This window comes from Melanostigma gelatinosum, assembly GCF_949748355.1.
Source record: "Melanostigma gelatinosum genome assembly, chromosome: 13".
Classification (NCBI taxonomy): Eukaryota; Metazoa; Chordata; class Actinopteri; order Perciformes; family Zoarcidae; genus Melanostigma; species Melanostigma gelatinosum.
Window position 1 is genome coordinate 21,226,477 of NC_136646.1, and position 18,404 is coordinate 21,244,880.

At 42.9% G+C, this 18,404-nt stretch overlaps 2 protein-coding genes across 2 annotated transcripts; both read left to right on the plus strand.

Moving 5' to 3' along the window:
- Nucleotides 1–5,973: 5,973 nt before the first annotated feature.
- Nucleotides 5,974–7,707, plus strand: igfals (insulin-like growth factor binding protein, acid labile subunit; the record flags this gene model as incomplete). Its single annotated transcript, XM_079282382.1, has 1 exon — nt 5,974–7,707. The coding sequence occupies one exon, from the start codon at nt 5,974–5,976 to the stop codon at nt 7,705–7,707; it is 1,734 nt and encodes a 577-aa protein (XP_079138508.1).
- A 2,871-nt stretch (nt 7,708–10,578) lies between these two features.
- Nucleotides 10,579–18,144, plus strand: LOC306786727 (dynein axonemal assembly factor 8; the record flags this gene model as incomplete). The annotated part of the gene is made up of 23 exons (XM_079281573.1): nt 10,579–10,658; nt 10,732–10,974; nt 11,062–11,331; nt 11,411–11,555; nt 11,638–11,829; nt 11,918–12,058; nt 12,150–12,341; nt 12,437–12,544; nt 12,639–12,783; nt 12,936–13,200; nt 13,282–13,334; nt 13,508–13,662; nt 14,003–14,129; nt 14,340–14,471; nt 14,559–14,723; nt 14,950–15,234; nt 16,186–16,343; nt 16,438–16,606; nt 16,764–16,858; nt 16,941–17,055; nt 17,390–17,598; nt 17,699–17,784; nt 17,876–18,144. The coding sequence occupies 23 exons, from the start codon at nt 10,579–10,581 to the stop codon at nt 18,123–18,125; spliced, it is 3,780 nt and encodes a 1,259-aa protein (XP_079137699.1). The 3' UTR covers nt 18,126–18,144.
- Nucleotides 18,145–18,404: the final 260 nt, after the last annotated feature.

An 18,404-nucleotide genomic window follows, 5' to 3' on the forward strand; every position in this document is an offset into this window, starting at 1 on the left:
TTGCAAGTCAAAGCCAGAGGCTGTCACCAGAACGACATGACGAGTGAAGATTGCAAGGAGAACCGTTGGCTAACATGCCTCGCTAAACATTTGCCGCTTGTTTTGTGGATTCTAAACCCAAAATGAGCAACTGAACAAAAGGAATACCCACAATAAATCGGAAAATACTTTTTCCTTGTCATATCAATATCTTTGCGGTAGCTAGTATCGCCAACGAAAGGCACCTTGAAACATCTTTTCAAAACCATGCTTAAGCCCAACAAGAGGGATTTCCCAGACTGAACTAACAAAAACAAAAATCTCAGCTCGTTGCAGAACAGTTCATTTGTGGAGCAGACAAGTAAAGACTTCTAAAGACAATTGCTTTGTAAATGCTGCCCGCTCACTGTTTGAGGATTGCAAGAAACAGACTGAAATTGTTGCTACTGTAAAGAATACTCAGTTATCCAGAAAACATGCGATACAGAAATGCAAAGTAATGTCTGAGGATCAACTGAAGGAGATTGCCAGGTTTGTTTCTTACTCTAGTCTGAGAAGTCCACTGATATGGTAGATGTGGCTTAGTTTTCAGACTGACACCTCACATTAGACATTGTAAATTGCTAAAATGTCATCAGACACTGACAGGGGCTTTACTGAGCCTGTTACTATGTATATGCCTTTCCCGTTTGGTCCAAATATATAAAGATGCAGATGACACTTCCTCCAAAATCCAATCACTCTTTCACCTGAACACAGCTGCACAGGAAAATTAATATCCACCTTTCAAAATACCATTCAGATGAAGAGCGAGGTATCTGAAAGGAACGGTGCGTTCCATACATTAGGAAAGAAAAAGAATCTACCCAGCAAAATAATGTAGCCTGATACTGATCAGCCCTTTTTTGGGCCAATGTACATACGCGAGTCTGCATCTCCACAACCGAAAAGTATTAATCAAGAGCAGAATAAATAAACCACTAATTGTGTCTTTCAATTGAAATAGTTGCTTGTCATGCTGAGGCCTACATGTTACATATGAATGACGGCCCTAAAAGAGGCTGTGGTTTCACCAGCTGCTTTTCTTTCTTCCTCTGAATGGAATACAGGTCTCCTCCTTGATTCAAAGCCTGGCAGTTAATTCAGACAGACTTTGTCGTTTGTTTGAGTGCATGCTATGGCTCTCAGCTGTCCTCTCCCAGGCCTTAGAAGCAGATATTGTCTGAGTGTGCTCAAGGGTATTCAGCAAAGTCAAAACATCTTTTAATTTTTATGGACATAATACGTAGTGTAAATGTAAACAAATGTCAATTCACAGCATCAGCACCACATACACTAAACATTTTGAACAGGATGATGTTTAGCATCATGTTGAAACACAATGAAGTATATTTCAGAAGTGTTTTTAAAATTGTTAACCATAGATTTTCATGTTTTAGTGTGAAGTACCAACCAGGATTTGGCATCATGTGGCTCACACATGTCATTGACATTCAAAAGGCCTAGTTGGGTCATCAGCTGCAATGATTTGCTCTGGTCAAAATTATCCCAATCAATTAAGAACCAGCGGCTCAGTTCCGGCTCTTCCCAGTTGACGAGAGCGGATTCTCTCTCCTGCTAGAAAGCAGTTGACTGTGAGCTCCGAGTGTTATTAATAGCCACTGCAGGGGCGTCAAGGGTCTTTGGCTGTCAAAGGGCTGAGGTAGCAGCCGGGTTCAGAGCAGCGCCGAACCGCCGTCACCTCGATGGGTCATTGAAAAACCCTGTTTTAAAGTCGTCTTTCTCAACCAAGACATGTTTTTCTTTGTTCATTTTCAAACCAGTGAAAGAGTCCAACAATCTGCCAGTGGATGGCACTGTTGACTGAGCCTGCTCTTATTCGATACAAATTAAAGATGGTGTATGTCTCGCAATAAAATATCCAAATTTAGCCTGTGCAACTCACCTGGTCGGGGAAGCTGAATTGTTCTCAGTTTGAGCCTGTGAAGGGACAAAGAAAACAAATGAGTTCAATTAAGCCTCTCTACTTGGTTAATAGCAGAGAATAATGGCTCCATCCTTTAATTGGGCCCACACATTAGCATCATTAAGAAAGGGTTATGGTTAAAGCGACAGAGCAGGGAAAAGAAAGTAATTCCTTTGGCTGTCCCTCGTGGCTGTGTGCCCCACGATGCACCATGTGCAACAGATACGACCCAACAGGAAGGTCCAACATTATGCATATCCAGAGGCCCACTGCAGCCCAGAAGGACTGTTGCTTTGTGGTTTTGCTGATTATAGACCTAGTTCATCCCGGGGTTCAGTTCACCGCATTCAGCTGCTGGCTTTTATCTTCTTATCTGACGTTCACTTGGGAATGTACTGTGATGTCTGGCTGTCTTTGCTTTACAAAAATGCAGGAGGTAATACCCCAATAGATCTTTTTATTACTGGTTTACCTCAGTGTTTTACTTTCTGACAAGGCTAACTGGGAAGGTCGTATGGTTTCAGAATCAGCTCTGAAAAAATAAAGTAAACCGTGTACAAATACTTGGATAGCAGCTTAGAAAAAAGGTCAAAATAAACAAAAAAAAGTGAGGTCAACTGACACATTTTAACTTCCACCTGTCTGTTAGTGAGATATCTCCAGAGCTGTTCTCCAAAATAATTCCACTAACACGCGTACGATTTTGTCAACTAATGGTTAAGTTGATTTAATCAACAGACTTGTAAAACTGAGTTTCTCCACAAAGAATCACATAAAAGCACCACTTTAACTTTTACCAGAGATGTGCACAGACGTTGGAAATAAGTAATTGAGCGTGAAATACAATTTTAAAGATGACTCATCAACAAAATAAATAAGATAAGACGAAGACCAAAACGGCCGATGAGTTGATTAATCGACTAAGAGGGGGCAGCCCTGGATATCTCTATATATTGGTAGTAGTAGTATGTTTTGTGTATTTCTCATGTTTTATGTTCAAGTCTGTTCATTTCATGTCACGAGTACTCTGACATTTGCAGCGCAGTAGACCGAAGTAGACATCATGATGGGTTTCTAAACTGATCAGCATGCATCTGTCAAATTTAGATTGACATCATGCCTTTCAGGCCTGTTCTCCACTGCTGAGGGAGCATCACATGTATCAAGAATCATCCTTTAAGGAAATGATCCTTCCAGAAGCAAGGCACAGCCGAGTCAAACATTTCCAGGCACAGTGGAAGGCTCGGCTGCTCACTATTAAGACTCTTGTCCTCCACTCAGGAAGCCCACAGTAACTGACAAAACCAGCAACCTCCGTGTCTGATTGAGTGCCGGGAAATGAGCCAATTAGAGACGTTTGTCAGGAGAGAAACAATCATGAACAACTCACTATGGCAGCCATTCGGTACGGCAATCGTTTCCCTGAAGCAGCAGTCAAAACTGCAGTGTTTTATTTTAATGTTTGTAAAATGACTCTATTCATTCTATGAAGCCCAAACAGCAAAGTCCCTTTCAATGCAAGATATATTGCGTTTTGTTTAAAGACAAAGAAATATGAGAGCAACAGCTCACCGATATATAATATTGACCTGAAATCATCCTCTTATCACACTATTGAGCATTAAACTACCTGATCAGTTTAGAAGGCTAAGAGAGCCCTTTACGGGAAGCCTTCCAAGCTGTTGGGCCTGGATGTGCCAACAGACCAGCAGTGCTCTCTGCTGGCGAGAGAAATACAAACTGGAATTCATTAGTTCACTCCATTTCCTCAGAATACATCACAACTTACTTCAGGTGAAATGGAGATCGATTGGTTTGTAGGACAGACGCAGATTAAATATAGGCTTCAGTGATGATATATTGGTCTTTTCACACAACACATTCCACGTGCCATTAAAAATAAATATAACATGCATTTATTTTTGGTATGTGATGTAACCAAATGTATTTTAACAACAAAAAGTCTTCAAATAAATACCACTGGAATACAGAAGATACTTAAGAATTATTATCACCAAATGTGTGCCAGATTCACTGTTGAACTGAACATGATCTTTACATTCAAAAATATTGATTTTAGAGTTAAACATTGATACACCTCAATTATTATGTGTGGAATAAGTCAATAAAAACACCTATAATAACATCCAAAGTAAAATCTGAATATGTATAACGATAACGTGCCAGTAAATCTAATGAGTGTTCGTAAGGTTGCATCACGTACCTGCCTATCTGATACAATGTCGCCTACTTATTCACTGCAGAGGAGGACCAGGTTTGAGTGACATACATTACAAACTTAGAGGATATATTCAAGATGATACATTTTCTTTATACCGTTATGAATCCAGTGTTGGCAAATCAATCAATGAAATTCATGTGTAAGCACACAGTGTTATCTGGATTCGGTTGTCCTTTCGAGCATGACCAGTTCATGGTTGTCGAAAAGAACTCAGATACGAAGAAGAAGAAGAATAAACAGAAAGTTAGTCATTGCAATCATAGATGTGATTAGGAAATGGACTTCTGGAACTGACCTCATCCTGCATTGTCAAATAAGTGAATGAAACAGACCGGTGCATACAGCAGCTTTTATAGAAATAAAACAAAGAGGTATAGCAAGTGGGATGGTACCCAAGCATTCATGTTATTGATTTAAAAATGTTTTCTACTTTTTAAATCGTCTTCAGCAAGTATCCAATCTAGAAAATAATGTTTAATGTTTCGGAGGATTTTGAGAAAACATAAAAATGACAACAGTGGGTCTTAGCGCTTACAGATATCACCACTATTAGGCGATTAAATGATATGCATCTTAAAAATGAATTGTATCGACATGAAACTGTTTGGTATAGAACAATACAAATGACATTCATATAACTGGTAAGATCCCAGTATCAGCAGTTTCTAACATACTCAAACCAGCCCTTCTGATCCTTTGCTTGAACAGCAGATCGCTTTGACAATGTCTACATGCATGAATTGAGTCGCTGCAATGTGATTGGCTGATTAGTTATTTGCTTTGACCAGCAGGTTAGGGGTGAACCTAAAGTTTAGAGGAGTACGTCTTACAGTATTACTATTTTTGGACCAAACATGTTGCTGTGATTAGTTTAGAGTCTGCAGTATTGGGATATACAGTGTTTGTTCATTCAGTCAGGAAAATGTGCCACTAGTCAGTTTCAAAAAGATGTTACAATTTCACAACTGTGGTCCTCGGAGAATATTTAATATGAGAAATACACTTCCAAGTTTGAGGTAACAAGTGAAATACAATTTTGCCTCATATTACCCCGTGTTAAATGTGCCCGTTATCAGGTTCAATATAAGAAAAAAGAAAATCATGGATGCAGTCAAAGGTCTGGAGCACTGGGTCCATCGTATCTCTTCACCATATCTATGAATCAGTTCAAATCTAGAGCAAATGCACTCAGTGACAGGACCCTGACTTCAGTAAACACCAAAGGGCACCTACTGTACACTGAATCCCTTATTGGTTTGTTTGACAATAAAATAAACGTGACATTTATTAAGAATAATGGAGATACAGGAACTGCAAATACTTTTTAGAATCTTAATTAAGTATGGCTAACACCTTTACTGAGGCGGTTCTCATTTTACAGACTTAACAGTACAATCACTAAGGACATTCGATTATTGTATCAAAATAATCAAAGTTGATATGATAAATATGAACTTCTGTGAAAAAAGGTCTATACATGAAAAAATAATTTCAAAAACAGGTCAAGTGGACATGCATGGGTTAAATATACATATTCAGTGCAGCCTACTTAAAAAAAAAAAAAAAAAGGCTTTGGGGGCTTGGCAAACTCTCCATTCAGCATACAAATAATTGCACAAGGTTCAGTCATTCAGTGCTTCACAGCCTGTCCACCTTGAATCAAGACCTCTCATACTCAAGGTAAGCAATATAATGTCGACCAGACAGCATTAAAACAATCTAAACGTCTGAATTATGCAGTGAATTGAGTGAGTATTTATATTTTAATATTCTATCCACAGCCGGTATGCAAACAATTGTGCTGTTGGTGTTGTGGGTACTGGGAACATCACTGGTGTTGCCAGACCCCGACACAGCTGGAGAGAAAGTGGCTGAAGATCCCATTCCATGTTCTAAAGGATGCACCTGTCTGCATGATGACTACAGCTTGGAGCTCAACATGTACTGTAGTGCTCGTAACCTCACACAAGTCCCAGCGGACATGCACGTCTCTACTCATTCCCTCTGGCTGGATGGCAACCTGTTCACCTCCCTCCCAGCGTCGTCTTTTAAGGATCTCTCTAACCTGGAATTTTTGAATCTGCAGAGTGGCGAGCTGGTGACACTTGACCCTCAGGCTTTTAAAGGACTTCGGTCGCTTGCACACATTCACCTTGAGCGAAATCGCCTCCGGGTGTTACCAGGTACGATCTTCCAGAATACACCTAACATAGCCTCAATTAGTCTGCATAACAACCAACTCACTCGTCTTGAAGAAAGACTGTTTGCAGGACTCTCGCACATGTGGCTTCTAAACCTAGGGTGGAACTCATTGGCAGTTCTACCTGAGACAGCTTTCCACGACCTGCAAGGTCTGCGGGAGCTTGTTCTCGCAGGGAATAGACTCGCTTACCTGCAGCCACAGCTTCTCCAAAATCTTGCTGAGCTTAAAGAGTTGGATCTGACTGGAAATCACCTCAAGGTCATCAAAGCTAATGTGTTTGTTAAACTAACTAAACTGCAAAAGCTCTACCTGGCCCAGAATCAGATTGTGACAGTGGCACCCAGAGCCTTTGTAGGCATGAAGTCACTACGATGGATGGATCTCACAAACAACAGACTGACTTCTCTCCATGACGACACTTTCTTGGGCCTGCATAGTCTTCACGTGCTGCGTCTTTCCAACAACTCAATCACTGGAATCAGGCCCAGGACTTTCCGTGACCTGCAGTATTTAGAAGAGCTGCGACTCAGCCACAACAGGATCCGAGCCCTGGGGGAAAGGATCTTCGAGGGGCTTGGTCATCTGGAGGTTCTAGAGCTGGAGCACAACCAAGTGCAGGAGGCACAATTGGGTAGTTTCACTGGGCTCTCTCATGTTGCGGTCATCAACTTGTCTGGAAGTTGCTTCCACAGTCTGCCCGACCAAATGTTCAAAGGTCTGTCAAAGCTTCACAGCCTTCATCTGGACAGAGGTTGCCTAGCAAGAGTCACAACTCAAGCTTTCACTGGACTCTCTGGTTTACGGAGGCTTTTCTTGCAGCACAACAACATCTCTGAGGTAGAACACCAGAGTTTTGCCGACCTGGTGGGCCTATCGGGACTGGACTTGAGTTTCAACAAGTTGGAGGTTCTAACAACCCATACATTCTCTGGCCTTAAGAATTTGGAGTACTTGCTGTTGTCCAACAATGAATGTCGACAATTTTTGCAGAATGGCACAACGCAGCTACTCCCAAGACTGCGCTATCTGGACCTGAGAGCTAATACCTTGACAAGCCTGGTCCCTGATTTTCCAGAGAGTATGGAAAAACTTTTGCTGTCTTGGAACCGGTGGAAATGCGATTGCAGTGCCCTCCCACTCAGAAACTACAGCTTGAGGAATCCGTTGGTGATTCCTCGGCAGGTGGAGACTCACGCAGAGGGTGAAGAGCCCGACACAACCATCACCATGTTCAACAACATTACATGCACCAGCCCACCGCGTCTAGTTGGTCAGGACCTGCGAGATATAGACAGCGAACTCTTCCAAAGCTGCTAAACAAACACGCACAGAGGTGTCAAGGGATCTGGTTGGTGTAATCTGTAATAGTTTCAACAATGTACAGTATATGCTTCCAGTTTCTCATTGCGTCCAGTTTCTCATTTCAAGATTTGAATTGTAATACGAATGCATGATTCAGGTTCTGGTTTCACATTTACAGATAAATATTGTCATCTGTAGCCTTTAGATAAAATGGATCCAAAATATTTTAAAGATGCTATGAATTCCTTTCATTGAAGACAAACAGACATATTTTGCTTCAACTAAATGCAACTGCAGCAGGCACATTGCTGACTCTCTGCAGAGAAGGGAGAAATTAAAGGAGTTTGTCTCAATCCACCTCAAATGATTTAAGATGATTTAGTTGATATTGATATTTAGGAGTATGATCGATGGCACAAACCTCTACCAATCAGATTACCAGGCGGGGTTGCTTGACATGGAAACATGTCGAGGTATATAACAACATAGATAGCTTTAATGCATTTTTTTAATATTTTGATATATTCAAAAATATATTTTAGATATCCCCTCATGTCATTGAACATGCCTTTTTCATGAGCATTTTGGGACTAATTAAACAGGGAGCAGGTAAAGCCATGGCATATAGGCCTAAAATTTGAAATGGCATTTTCCAAAATTTCAAGTTCAGCTCATTAAGCTACAGTATGAATCCCAATTCATCGATAATTCACGTGATTTGGCAAACATTACCGGCAGGAAGACATATCTGTACAGCTCAGAAACTAAAATGTCTTCAAGATGTGTGTATTACTTGGTGTATTACTTGGTGTGACTTACTGTTGGGAAATCGTCTTCAACGCGCAATAAATGTTTTAAAACATGTATGCCTTCACTTTCTTTTCAAAATGTGCAATGCAACTTACCTTACCCACAACGAATGGATTAGTTTAACACATCATGGGACGGATGATCGCACACGCACGCACGCACGCACACACACACACACACACACACACACACACACACACACACACACACACACACACACACACACACACACACACACACACACACACACACACACACACACACACACACACACACACACACACACACACACACACACACACACACACACACAGCAATGTCTCTTATTAATAAGTCAAATGAAAAACCTTCACAGGACAAAACTGATATAGCAAAAAAAATGAAAGTACTTGAACAGGAACAGAGTACATGTAATATTACCTCTCAACAGTTTCCTCGGCTCACGGCTGATGCAGCATCTGTCAACGATAGCTTGCTGAGTGCACTATATTCCTTTTAGCACGAGAGAATTCAGGTTGCATTTCAACAAGCCACAATGGCCTCATGTGCACATACTTGACCTTACTAATGTTTATACACTGTATGTGTGCAGTCTACTGAGCCTAACCTTCCTCCAACAACACGTCTTTATCTATCCGTCTCACCTGTGGGCTAATCACCGGTTCAGGTGTAAAACACGTTCCTGTCAAATAGGTTAGTTCCAATTTTTCCTAAAGCACCTGAAGGCAACACTGTTGACGAGACTCGAAGCGCCACGCGAAGCACACGCACTCCGAAGCTTTCCGTTGCCACGGTAACTAAGGAGCCTCAAGTGAGGCGACAGATAAACGGTAACGTTACCGGACAAAATCCTTTGTTTTACCGGTAGTAATGGACATTCTGGAGGAAGTGAAACAACATCTACCGACCATCGACTTTGATTCTTCATCAGTATGTCTTTTTCTTACTACAAATGTTATATAACTTTACTTACAACTACAAACGACACCAAAAACAATGGCTTTACGTTAATGGCTTTACATTACAGTCCGAGGATGAAGAGATTGCCACTTTATACCAAAGACCAGCTGGTCTGTCCCTGACGGTCCCGGAAGACTTCGAGCTTTTATCAACGGATGATGATGATCTCGAGGTTAGTAAGTTAAGTTATAAATTAGTTTCATGAGTGTTAATCACAGAAAGGTCAGGACTCATTGATCATGAATCATTGATATTTGTGTGTGTTTTCTCTCTGTGTGTGTGTGTGTTCTCTCTCTCTCTCTCTCTCTCTCTCTCTCTCTCTCTCTCTCTCTCTCTCTCTCTCTCTCTCTCTCTCGCTCTCTCTCTCTCTCTCTCTCTTTTCTCTCTCTCTCTGTGTGTGAGTGTGTTTTCTCAATCAGGAGCTGTTGAAACCTGTAGCTCAGACCTGCTGGTCAGAAGAGAGTGGGCAGTTGGATGATGATGAACATGTGGAAGGCACTACTGTAACTGATTCACAGCACTCTGATGCTGATGTTGAGGTAGGGTGTATTGATCTGCAGCCACTGTGTTCACACCATGTATCATGGCATTCGCTAAAGACGCATCCTTTCCTTTCCTGTTCCACCATTAAAGGCAGATGCTTGTGAGAGAGGTATTGTGCAGTTGAACAGAGCCAAGCCAGATGCCTCTGTGACACCAAATGTCGACAACACAACAGTTGATGGGGGTTTTCCCGTTCTCTCATTTGCAGTGAGTTTGGCAAAGTACAAAGGTTTAAGGATAATCTCATGATTGTGGTTTATGCAGTTCAGTAATCTCTCGGTGTCAAAGCTTCCTAAATACTGGTTTTGTTACACATTAACATTCAGAGGCTTGACCAGTGGGATTTGGATGATGTTCTCAAAAGTCTGAACGGGCTACCTCTGCAACAATATGCGTCAGTTGAACCTTTGAAAACAAAAGCAGGTAAGTCATTATTTCACACACACCTGTTGCTATAGCAAATAATTAAGGGTTTATGGAGGATTATGGGGGTTATGTATTTAATTGACATGATCAATTAACCTCAATGCTTTCATCATAGAAGGTGACAAGGACAGATCCCAGGGAAATATAATGGAGAGACTAGTTGCTTTCTGTAACAGCCAGTCAACCAAGTCTGTGTCCGAGCCTGTGAAAAGTCCAAACCACATTAGGTAAGTCTCATCAGTGCTCATGTTCTGTGACCAGACTTGTAAGATAATAATAATAACCACCTGTTTCATGCAGACATAACAATGTGTGGAAAAAATCATCGGGGAGGTCGGAAGACGAGCTGCAGCTGAGCCAGCAGGAATGTCCCACTGTCTACATTGACCTGCGTTGCCCTGATTCTTCAATACAACCACCAACAACATCCCCAAATCTTTCATCAGAGTCCAAGTCAGCAGCCAAACGCAACAATCACCAGGAAACACCACCTGCAAAGAAACTCAGTCTTAAAGTGCATGCTGGATCACGGAACGGCGACAGGTAAATATATCCTGCAATAGAAACATTTGTCACGCTTCAGTCCAGCACATTTTGTTTCAAATCATATTGTCATGTCTCTGCTTCCAGGGAAGTGACTGGAAAGAGTATGCTGCTTCAGAAAATCAGGGAGATGAACAGAAATGGAGATAGATATCCGAATGAATACGCAGACCCTACATATTCAGTGCCAGGGAATGTTCCAGAGAAACTGAAGGAGAAGCTACCTCAGGCTGTCGAGTCACACAATCTGTGGGGAGGCAGACAATCCTCTCATGTACAGGTTGAGTACAGAAACCCGAAAATGAAAAGCGCACCAACAACTCAGCAAAGAACAACCAAACACCCAAAGCAGCAGAGGTATGCCTTGGTCTCCATTCATTCAGCACATCATCGAGGATACACAGATATATTTTAACCGTGACAATGTTTTTGACAGTGACCGCCAGAGAGCACGAGTTAAGCAGACATATCGACATGAACAACACCAGCAGATTCTTAAGCAACTGGAAATACATCGTCCACCCAAATCTGTCAATCAGAAGCAGCCAGCTGCTGAAATGACTGATGTTCTTTATGATTTTGTAAGTGACACAGAACTCAAAATGTACAGTACGGTACTTAGAAAAAAGGCCCAAACTTACATTAGTATGACTTGTTTTTCAGGAAGTATCTCATCTACAGTCCATCAGCACACTACCAGCAGATATTGAAAGTGAGAGACGAATGCTACTGACCGTAGAACTCTCCAGTCCTGGCGTGGTTGGATCCAGATCTCACAGGACGAGAAAACATCTGAATTCAGCGGCAACCAAATCAGACATCTACAACACTTTAGTGGCTTGGTTTCTGTCTTTGGTTAGTGAGCAGCGCCTTCTCTCTCCTACTGTTTGTTATTGTAAAGCTGAGTTTCACCATGTAAGGGTCGCTTGCCTACGTGTATCAGGTTGGCCCTGAGCCACGTCATGAGGAAGACGAGGTTGGTGCAAAGGTCCCATTCTGGGTTGCAGGACTCCAGCAGCTGTGGACAGAGGACGGACTGGCTTTGCACGTCTTAGTTGTGGCTCGTCACTGCTATACACCAAGGGTGAACAGCAAAAAAAACAAAAGCAACACAGTCTCTGTAGGCTTTATATTACCTGTGCTGATGCTCTTCCTCTGTTTTGTTTGTTTTGTAGAAAAGGGACAAAGACATCCACACACCTTTCTATAACCATGTCTGCAGGTTCCTCACTGAGACCTCGCTCAGTCTAATCGCCAGCTGGCTGCCTCAGCTCAGAAACTTGCTGGACCAACAAGCCTATGCCTCACCCATCCATCTGCCCTCTTCCTGTTTGGATGGCTTCATCTCCACCACCTCCAACAGAAAGGTGATGTGCTTCAGAGAGTGTGATTTCATATCTTTTTCAAGGGCGTATCTTGCATTCTGTTGACTGTATTCTGCTCCCTTGGCTTTGTGTTTCAGGTTATAGATAGGACATTTGGTCTCAGTCCAGGCTTTTACTGGCAGACTGTGGAGACTCAGGAGCATGTTTGTAAGGGGAAAGAGACCACACAGGAGCTGCACACAGAAGTGAGCATGTCCCTCAACGGCGTGTGTCTTTTGATCCTAAGAAGCACTGAGTCAGCGGTAGTGAAGGCTACATAAATACATATTTTTGTTGCAGGTATCGGTCGCTCTGGGGTGCAAAGCTTTCATCCTACGTCCTGTCATAACACACTACACCCTCCAACGTGTTCTCGACTCGGGGCTCGATGTGTGTGGTCTGCGGCTCCTTTATCCACCACAGGGGTTCCTGAGTGACAGTGCTGGTAAGACATGACGAACGCCGTCTGGCCATAAAATACCCAATAACTCTCCGTCTGGCTCATTGGTCTGGTGTGCATCCTGGTTCCAACTGTGTCCTATAGGTCCTTTGTCAGTGTCTTCATTGAAGTTAAATTCTCTCCCTCCTGACTCATAGGTGCTGTACCACTTTTCCAGAGAACCGATGAGACCTGCCAGCCTGTTCTTGCCCTTGCTGTGCGGGGCCTTCATGCCCACTCAGTGTTGAACGATCTCAGTTCCTTAGATCCGCTGATGCCCAGAGAGACAGATCGCAATCCTCTCGAGCCTCCTCTCTTCTTCTCCTCTCGACTGGCCAGCCAGGTCCACAGGGAGCTGTGCTTGTGGTTTTCAGGAAGACTCGGAGGACAAAGTGCACACACTCACAAGCGGCTTCTGAATAGGTTTGTTGTCAAAATGTCATTCGATTGTGTGAAAAACTGATTCTAAAACTGTTGTAATCAGTCACCGTCTACTTTTTGTAGAGTTGTTCCTTCGAATGACAGAAGAGGAGTCTTTCTGTGTGCTACAACCAAAGGTACTGTAACTCAACAAGGAGCCACGACTGTCAAAAGGGGGGAAACTGCCATCTGCCCACATTTCATTTTCAACTTTCATCTTCACTATCCTGCAGGAACTTTTGTTTGCAGCAAGGATAATACTTTTTTTTTTACATGAGTGGAGCCACTAATCCTTCTCCCCCCCACTTAGCTGACTTACTCCTGGTGGTGTCGCCTGCCGTGCCTCCATGTTGTTACGGCCAAGTGCTGTCTGTTTGTGAACGCAGAGGCTTCAGACTGGGGGGGCTGCAGAGGCCGCAGCTTCAGAGCAACCAAGCTGCAGTCCTTGGACTCTCCAACCAGCAGGTAGAACTACACGCCACTCATTCAGACTCCAGACCTTCAGAAGGACGGTGTGTAGAACACAAGGATACGAGTTTACTGAGCCTCGTGACAAAGTCAAATGTCAATTATAGACAATATATTTTATGTTGTTCACTATTTGCTTTGTAGGGAATTTCACGATTCACTGGAGACACTTGTAGAGGTGAATGGGAAAAGGGATTTTGGTTGTACGAACTTAGAGCAATGACATCTCTATCGTAATGGAACATTTAGCTGCAATTGTGATCTTTACACCAAATGCACCAAACGTTACTTCTGTGTTTTTTGTCACAGTGTTGAAGCCTGTGTATATTTCCTCCAGGCTCGTGTGTTCTGCAGCCCACAGACTGTGACCCCAGATCAGGGTCAGCTGGAGCTGCCCTCTCACTGTCTGCTGTTGTTACTGAGGAAAGAAAATGCAGTGCACCACGGTGATCGTCTGCCAGCAGGTCTGAATCCCATCTCGTGTTATATCTAGAGCATAATTCATCTCAACAAATGACATCAAAAGTAAACACTTTAGATCAGACTTGAAAATGGATAACTAGATGTTTTCCCTCACTTGCCTCTTAGGGCTTCTGTACATTTTAGGTTGAATAATGTGAAAAGTCAGCACGTTTCTCCAATAAAATCACCTTCTAGTTACTATGTTGTTTCAGCTCTAATGAGAGAATTTAAGGCACAACAGCTTCTGGGTTGCATCCAGTCCAGAGTTGATGGAGTTCAGACAGTAGAGCCAAGCTTCTGTTTCCACACTGTGCCTTGCAGCAGCTACGTGTACCGTGTCTTTGGTAAGCACCGTGTGTTCCGCATCAGTAAAGTAGCAGATGCTCCTCTGCTGTTTCCCTTTACGTTTCTTCTGTATATTTGTCTTTTAGTTCAGTGTATGTGGGCAGTGCCAGATCCCTCCAGTGTGATCCTGTCCCATCAGAAGTGTTCATCCAACTCCGACATGGAGCAGGTGGTGATTTTGACGGTCTGTGGAAAGGACATGAGCCGGGGCCTGAGCCTCCTACACAGAGTGCTGACAGAGGAGCCAGAAGGTGGGCGAAGTTCAACTGCAGCACAGCTTGTCCTGCGTTTTGAAACGGGGAGTGGGCAGAACAAACAAAATCCACTGTCAAATACACATAGCAGCCTACACAGTTTAATGAATGAACAGAGTAGCGAGTATGTGAGTGAATTATTTATTTAGAATACCCCCCCCCCCCCACACCTTATTTTTCAATGGTTGCAATGTTGATGATAAAGGTGATGTACAACATACAGGATTCAAGCTGCTTGGCCTGAAGTGGCTGCCTGCGTTGACTCGACTTCAGGCTCAGGAGCTGAATCCATACGAGGTCGGGCAGCAGCTCTGTCAAGACAGCGTGGACAGCCTGATGCCATCTCCTGCCCTAGTGTGTGCTCTTAAACGTCTGGATGCTGTGGCTTCACTGAGGAAACTCTTACCGCAAGATGACCCCGGTAACCTCAGCGTCCTGATGTCAGCCACAGCTGAAGTGGCTTTCAGACAAGCCTCCCTCTTCTTCTTTGAGCACGAGATGATTCCTGGTAGGTTTGTTGAGTGCTGTATACAACATGCGATCAGATACCAAGTCTAAAATCAAGTCTTTTGAGTTATAAATGGAAAAATAATACGCCAGGAAAAGTCTCATCCCCCCACTTCTGTCCACTACAGACCACAGCGTACGCCCAGTTGTGAGGTTTCCTCTGCAAAACTGCAGTACAACAGGTTTGTGTAAAAAAGGAAAACATCTTGAATAATATTTACAACAACCATTGATATCGTGATGTCTAAAAGTAGATTTCTAACAACAACTCAACTACAGCACAATTACATTTATTCAGTTGTATGAATCGGTGGAATTAGACTCTGACTCTGCGTGCACAGTTTTCTCTCAAAGGTCGGCCTGCCGGGATACTTTTGTTGGGCAATATATTTTCCCAGAAATAATTGCGATAAACGATGTTGTAATTTTGAGAGCATTTTGTGCCACTGATATAATAATAGCATAATAATGCAAGTACACCCTTTCAAAGAGCAATGAACTGTTAATTCATCGGAATATTCATTTGACATTAAAATATTGTAAATAGATAAAACATGAAATGTCTGCACAATGCTCAATTCTTATAATAGTCAGGAGAAACTTTCTGTTTACTCTGGCATCACAGTGGGTAGGATGTTGGGGACATTCGTGTGCAAACAGACAAGCATGTAACACAATATTGAGGTCAGCAAAAATGATCAAGTTCACGTCCATACACCGTACAATAAGTCGATATGTCTACATTCAGTAAGATCTGTATCGAGTGTCTAACAGTGGCAAACTATATTATCATATTAATGTCTAACTATCTAAGTTACAGTTTCTGTGAATTCTGTTACACGTTGATGTGATAATCAAGAGATACATCTTTTAGACAGAGTTGTGTTGTATAGTGTGTAAGTGCGGGAAGCCATGACAGGACTTTTGAACATTCATCACAGATTCTGTTCAGATCCACAGGTCACTGTGTGCCTGTTCAAGCCAACAATCTGGAATCACACGCTGGCTAAAATAGCCTGCGAACTCCAGCTGTGTGGCCTCACAATGGTGGGCCTGCATGTAGTGATCCTGGACAAAAGCACCGCCCACTCACTGCTGCCTGCAGAAAGTGTAACTGACAATGATTATCTCTGAAAAACAAGCTTTCCATTCATCTAAAAACGTAGGCCTTGATGATTCATGAAGTGTTAACCTCTGTGTGCAGGACCCCTCAGACTTGGAGGCCCATGTGGAGTACTTGTGCTCCGGCTCCTCATTGGCTCTCTGCCTCCAGGGGGAAAATGCTGTAAGTAGGCTGCTGGATGTGCTGGACCAAGACGACTCGTCGCTGTGGACCTATCATGGCATGGCTCATTCACACAATGGCATTTATGGTCAGTGCCCTGTACTGCTAGTGCATACTGGTACACATTTAAAGAACTGGATTGCTATGTGTGCAACAGTACCAGTGTATTCTGTAAAGCACTTTGAATTGCCTGCAACTTGCCTCGTTTTACTGTATGGCTAAAAGGTCTGTAACCAATTTCATAGCATCAGGATCATATCAGAAAGCGATTCAGGATGTGAGGAGGTTCTTTCCAGAGGGGCTGTGCTGCACCGAGACCAGCACGATGAGATGGGAGCAGGTATGCCGATCGCACACATTTATTTCACTTACGACTGATAAAAGACAAACATTCTGCGTGTGTGCTCGCTTCCTTCTTTCAGATACTCAGCATGCACTCAGACCCTTTAGTCTCTGTGGAGCGTGAACACAGCTGCACATCGGCCCCTGTGGACCAGGGAAGTGCTTCCCCTTCAAGGCCATCGGGACCAAATAGGGGTTTGGACTGCTTGTCTGGTTTTATTTTGATGAACAGACAATTCTATGTATTGATAACTTGTACTAAGAGAAATGCTCAGTCAAGTCTGCAGAGCTAGGCTCTGCCCTATATTCAGGTTTCATTCGTGGTGTACTCAGGTTCCACTGATCTCACTTTAAAGTCAAAGCATTGACGATCTGATGGTTCACTTATCTATTGAAGCAAAATGGCTGCTTTTGAATTATTTAATCATTTATTGTGACTTTGGCAGGGACTCCTCTGGAATGATGTTGAAATATGACTCTGTTCCAGATGACCTTTGTAAACAACGTGTTGCTTGTTTGTTGGTACCAGGGATACACAGTGCTCTCTGGCAGACAACCTGTCTGATCTTACCCTTGAATGCTCCACCTCTCAGCCGACTGCCATCCCAGCTGGCAATGCTTGAGCAGCTGCTGAGGTCAGGCTGCCATCTGGTGGCCGGTAGGATGAGCATACTGGATAATGAGCAGAGGAAACATATCGCCGAGACACTGAAGGTGCCATCAAGAGGGAGCGAAAGGGTGAGAAGGTTGGCTTGGTAGTAAGTTGCTTTAGGGCCGACTTTCTTATAAACAGTGCACTCAACGGTTGGTCTTCCCTCGTCTCTCGTCTCATTGAAAGATGGCTGACCTTTACTCGGCTCCCTGTCTCATCGTGGCGCTGCAAGGGGAAGCGGTTGTGAGCGGCTTCAACTTGATTCTTAGAAGGTAAGGAAAAAGAAAACTCAAACTTCTACTCATGCGCATACATGTGGAATATGTATTAATAAATAACTCGTCCCTTTCATTGTCACACTAGCATCTACAAGGAGAGGTCAGAACTAGAAAAAGTGGGGGAAATGATAATCTACCCAGAGTGCCAGAAAGAGGTAAATTATGAACATATCATTCATTCGTCAGCTGCTCTGTTGACCAACCAGGTGCAATGCTGCGTTAGGATTTGTTGTATTGTCATGAAATATTGTTTTGTTTGGCAACAAGTCACCTTTGAACTCATTTTTGTTGTGTTCTCTCCTGCAGGCCCAGCAGCTGATATGCTTCCTATTTGATGCTTCGTCTCCTGAGATACGAGGCATCAAATGTGGCCTCATTCTGCCATAAAGTTCAAATGGATGCACAAATACAAGCATGCCAAAGGTAATGCTGTGTTAGTTGGCATTTTTATGTCTGTTTTGAAAAATGTATTTTACAATTCAACTGCTGAGGAGAGACTTGTTTTCGATAATATCAATATGTTTACAAGCGACTAATGTAATAAAGTTAAAAAGCACCTCTTGCCTCCTCTGGTGTCAGATTGTCCGATTTTTTTTTTCTTCTGTAATTTGTTA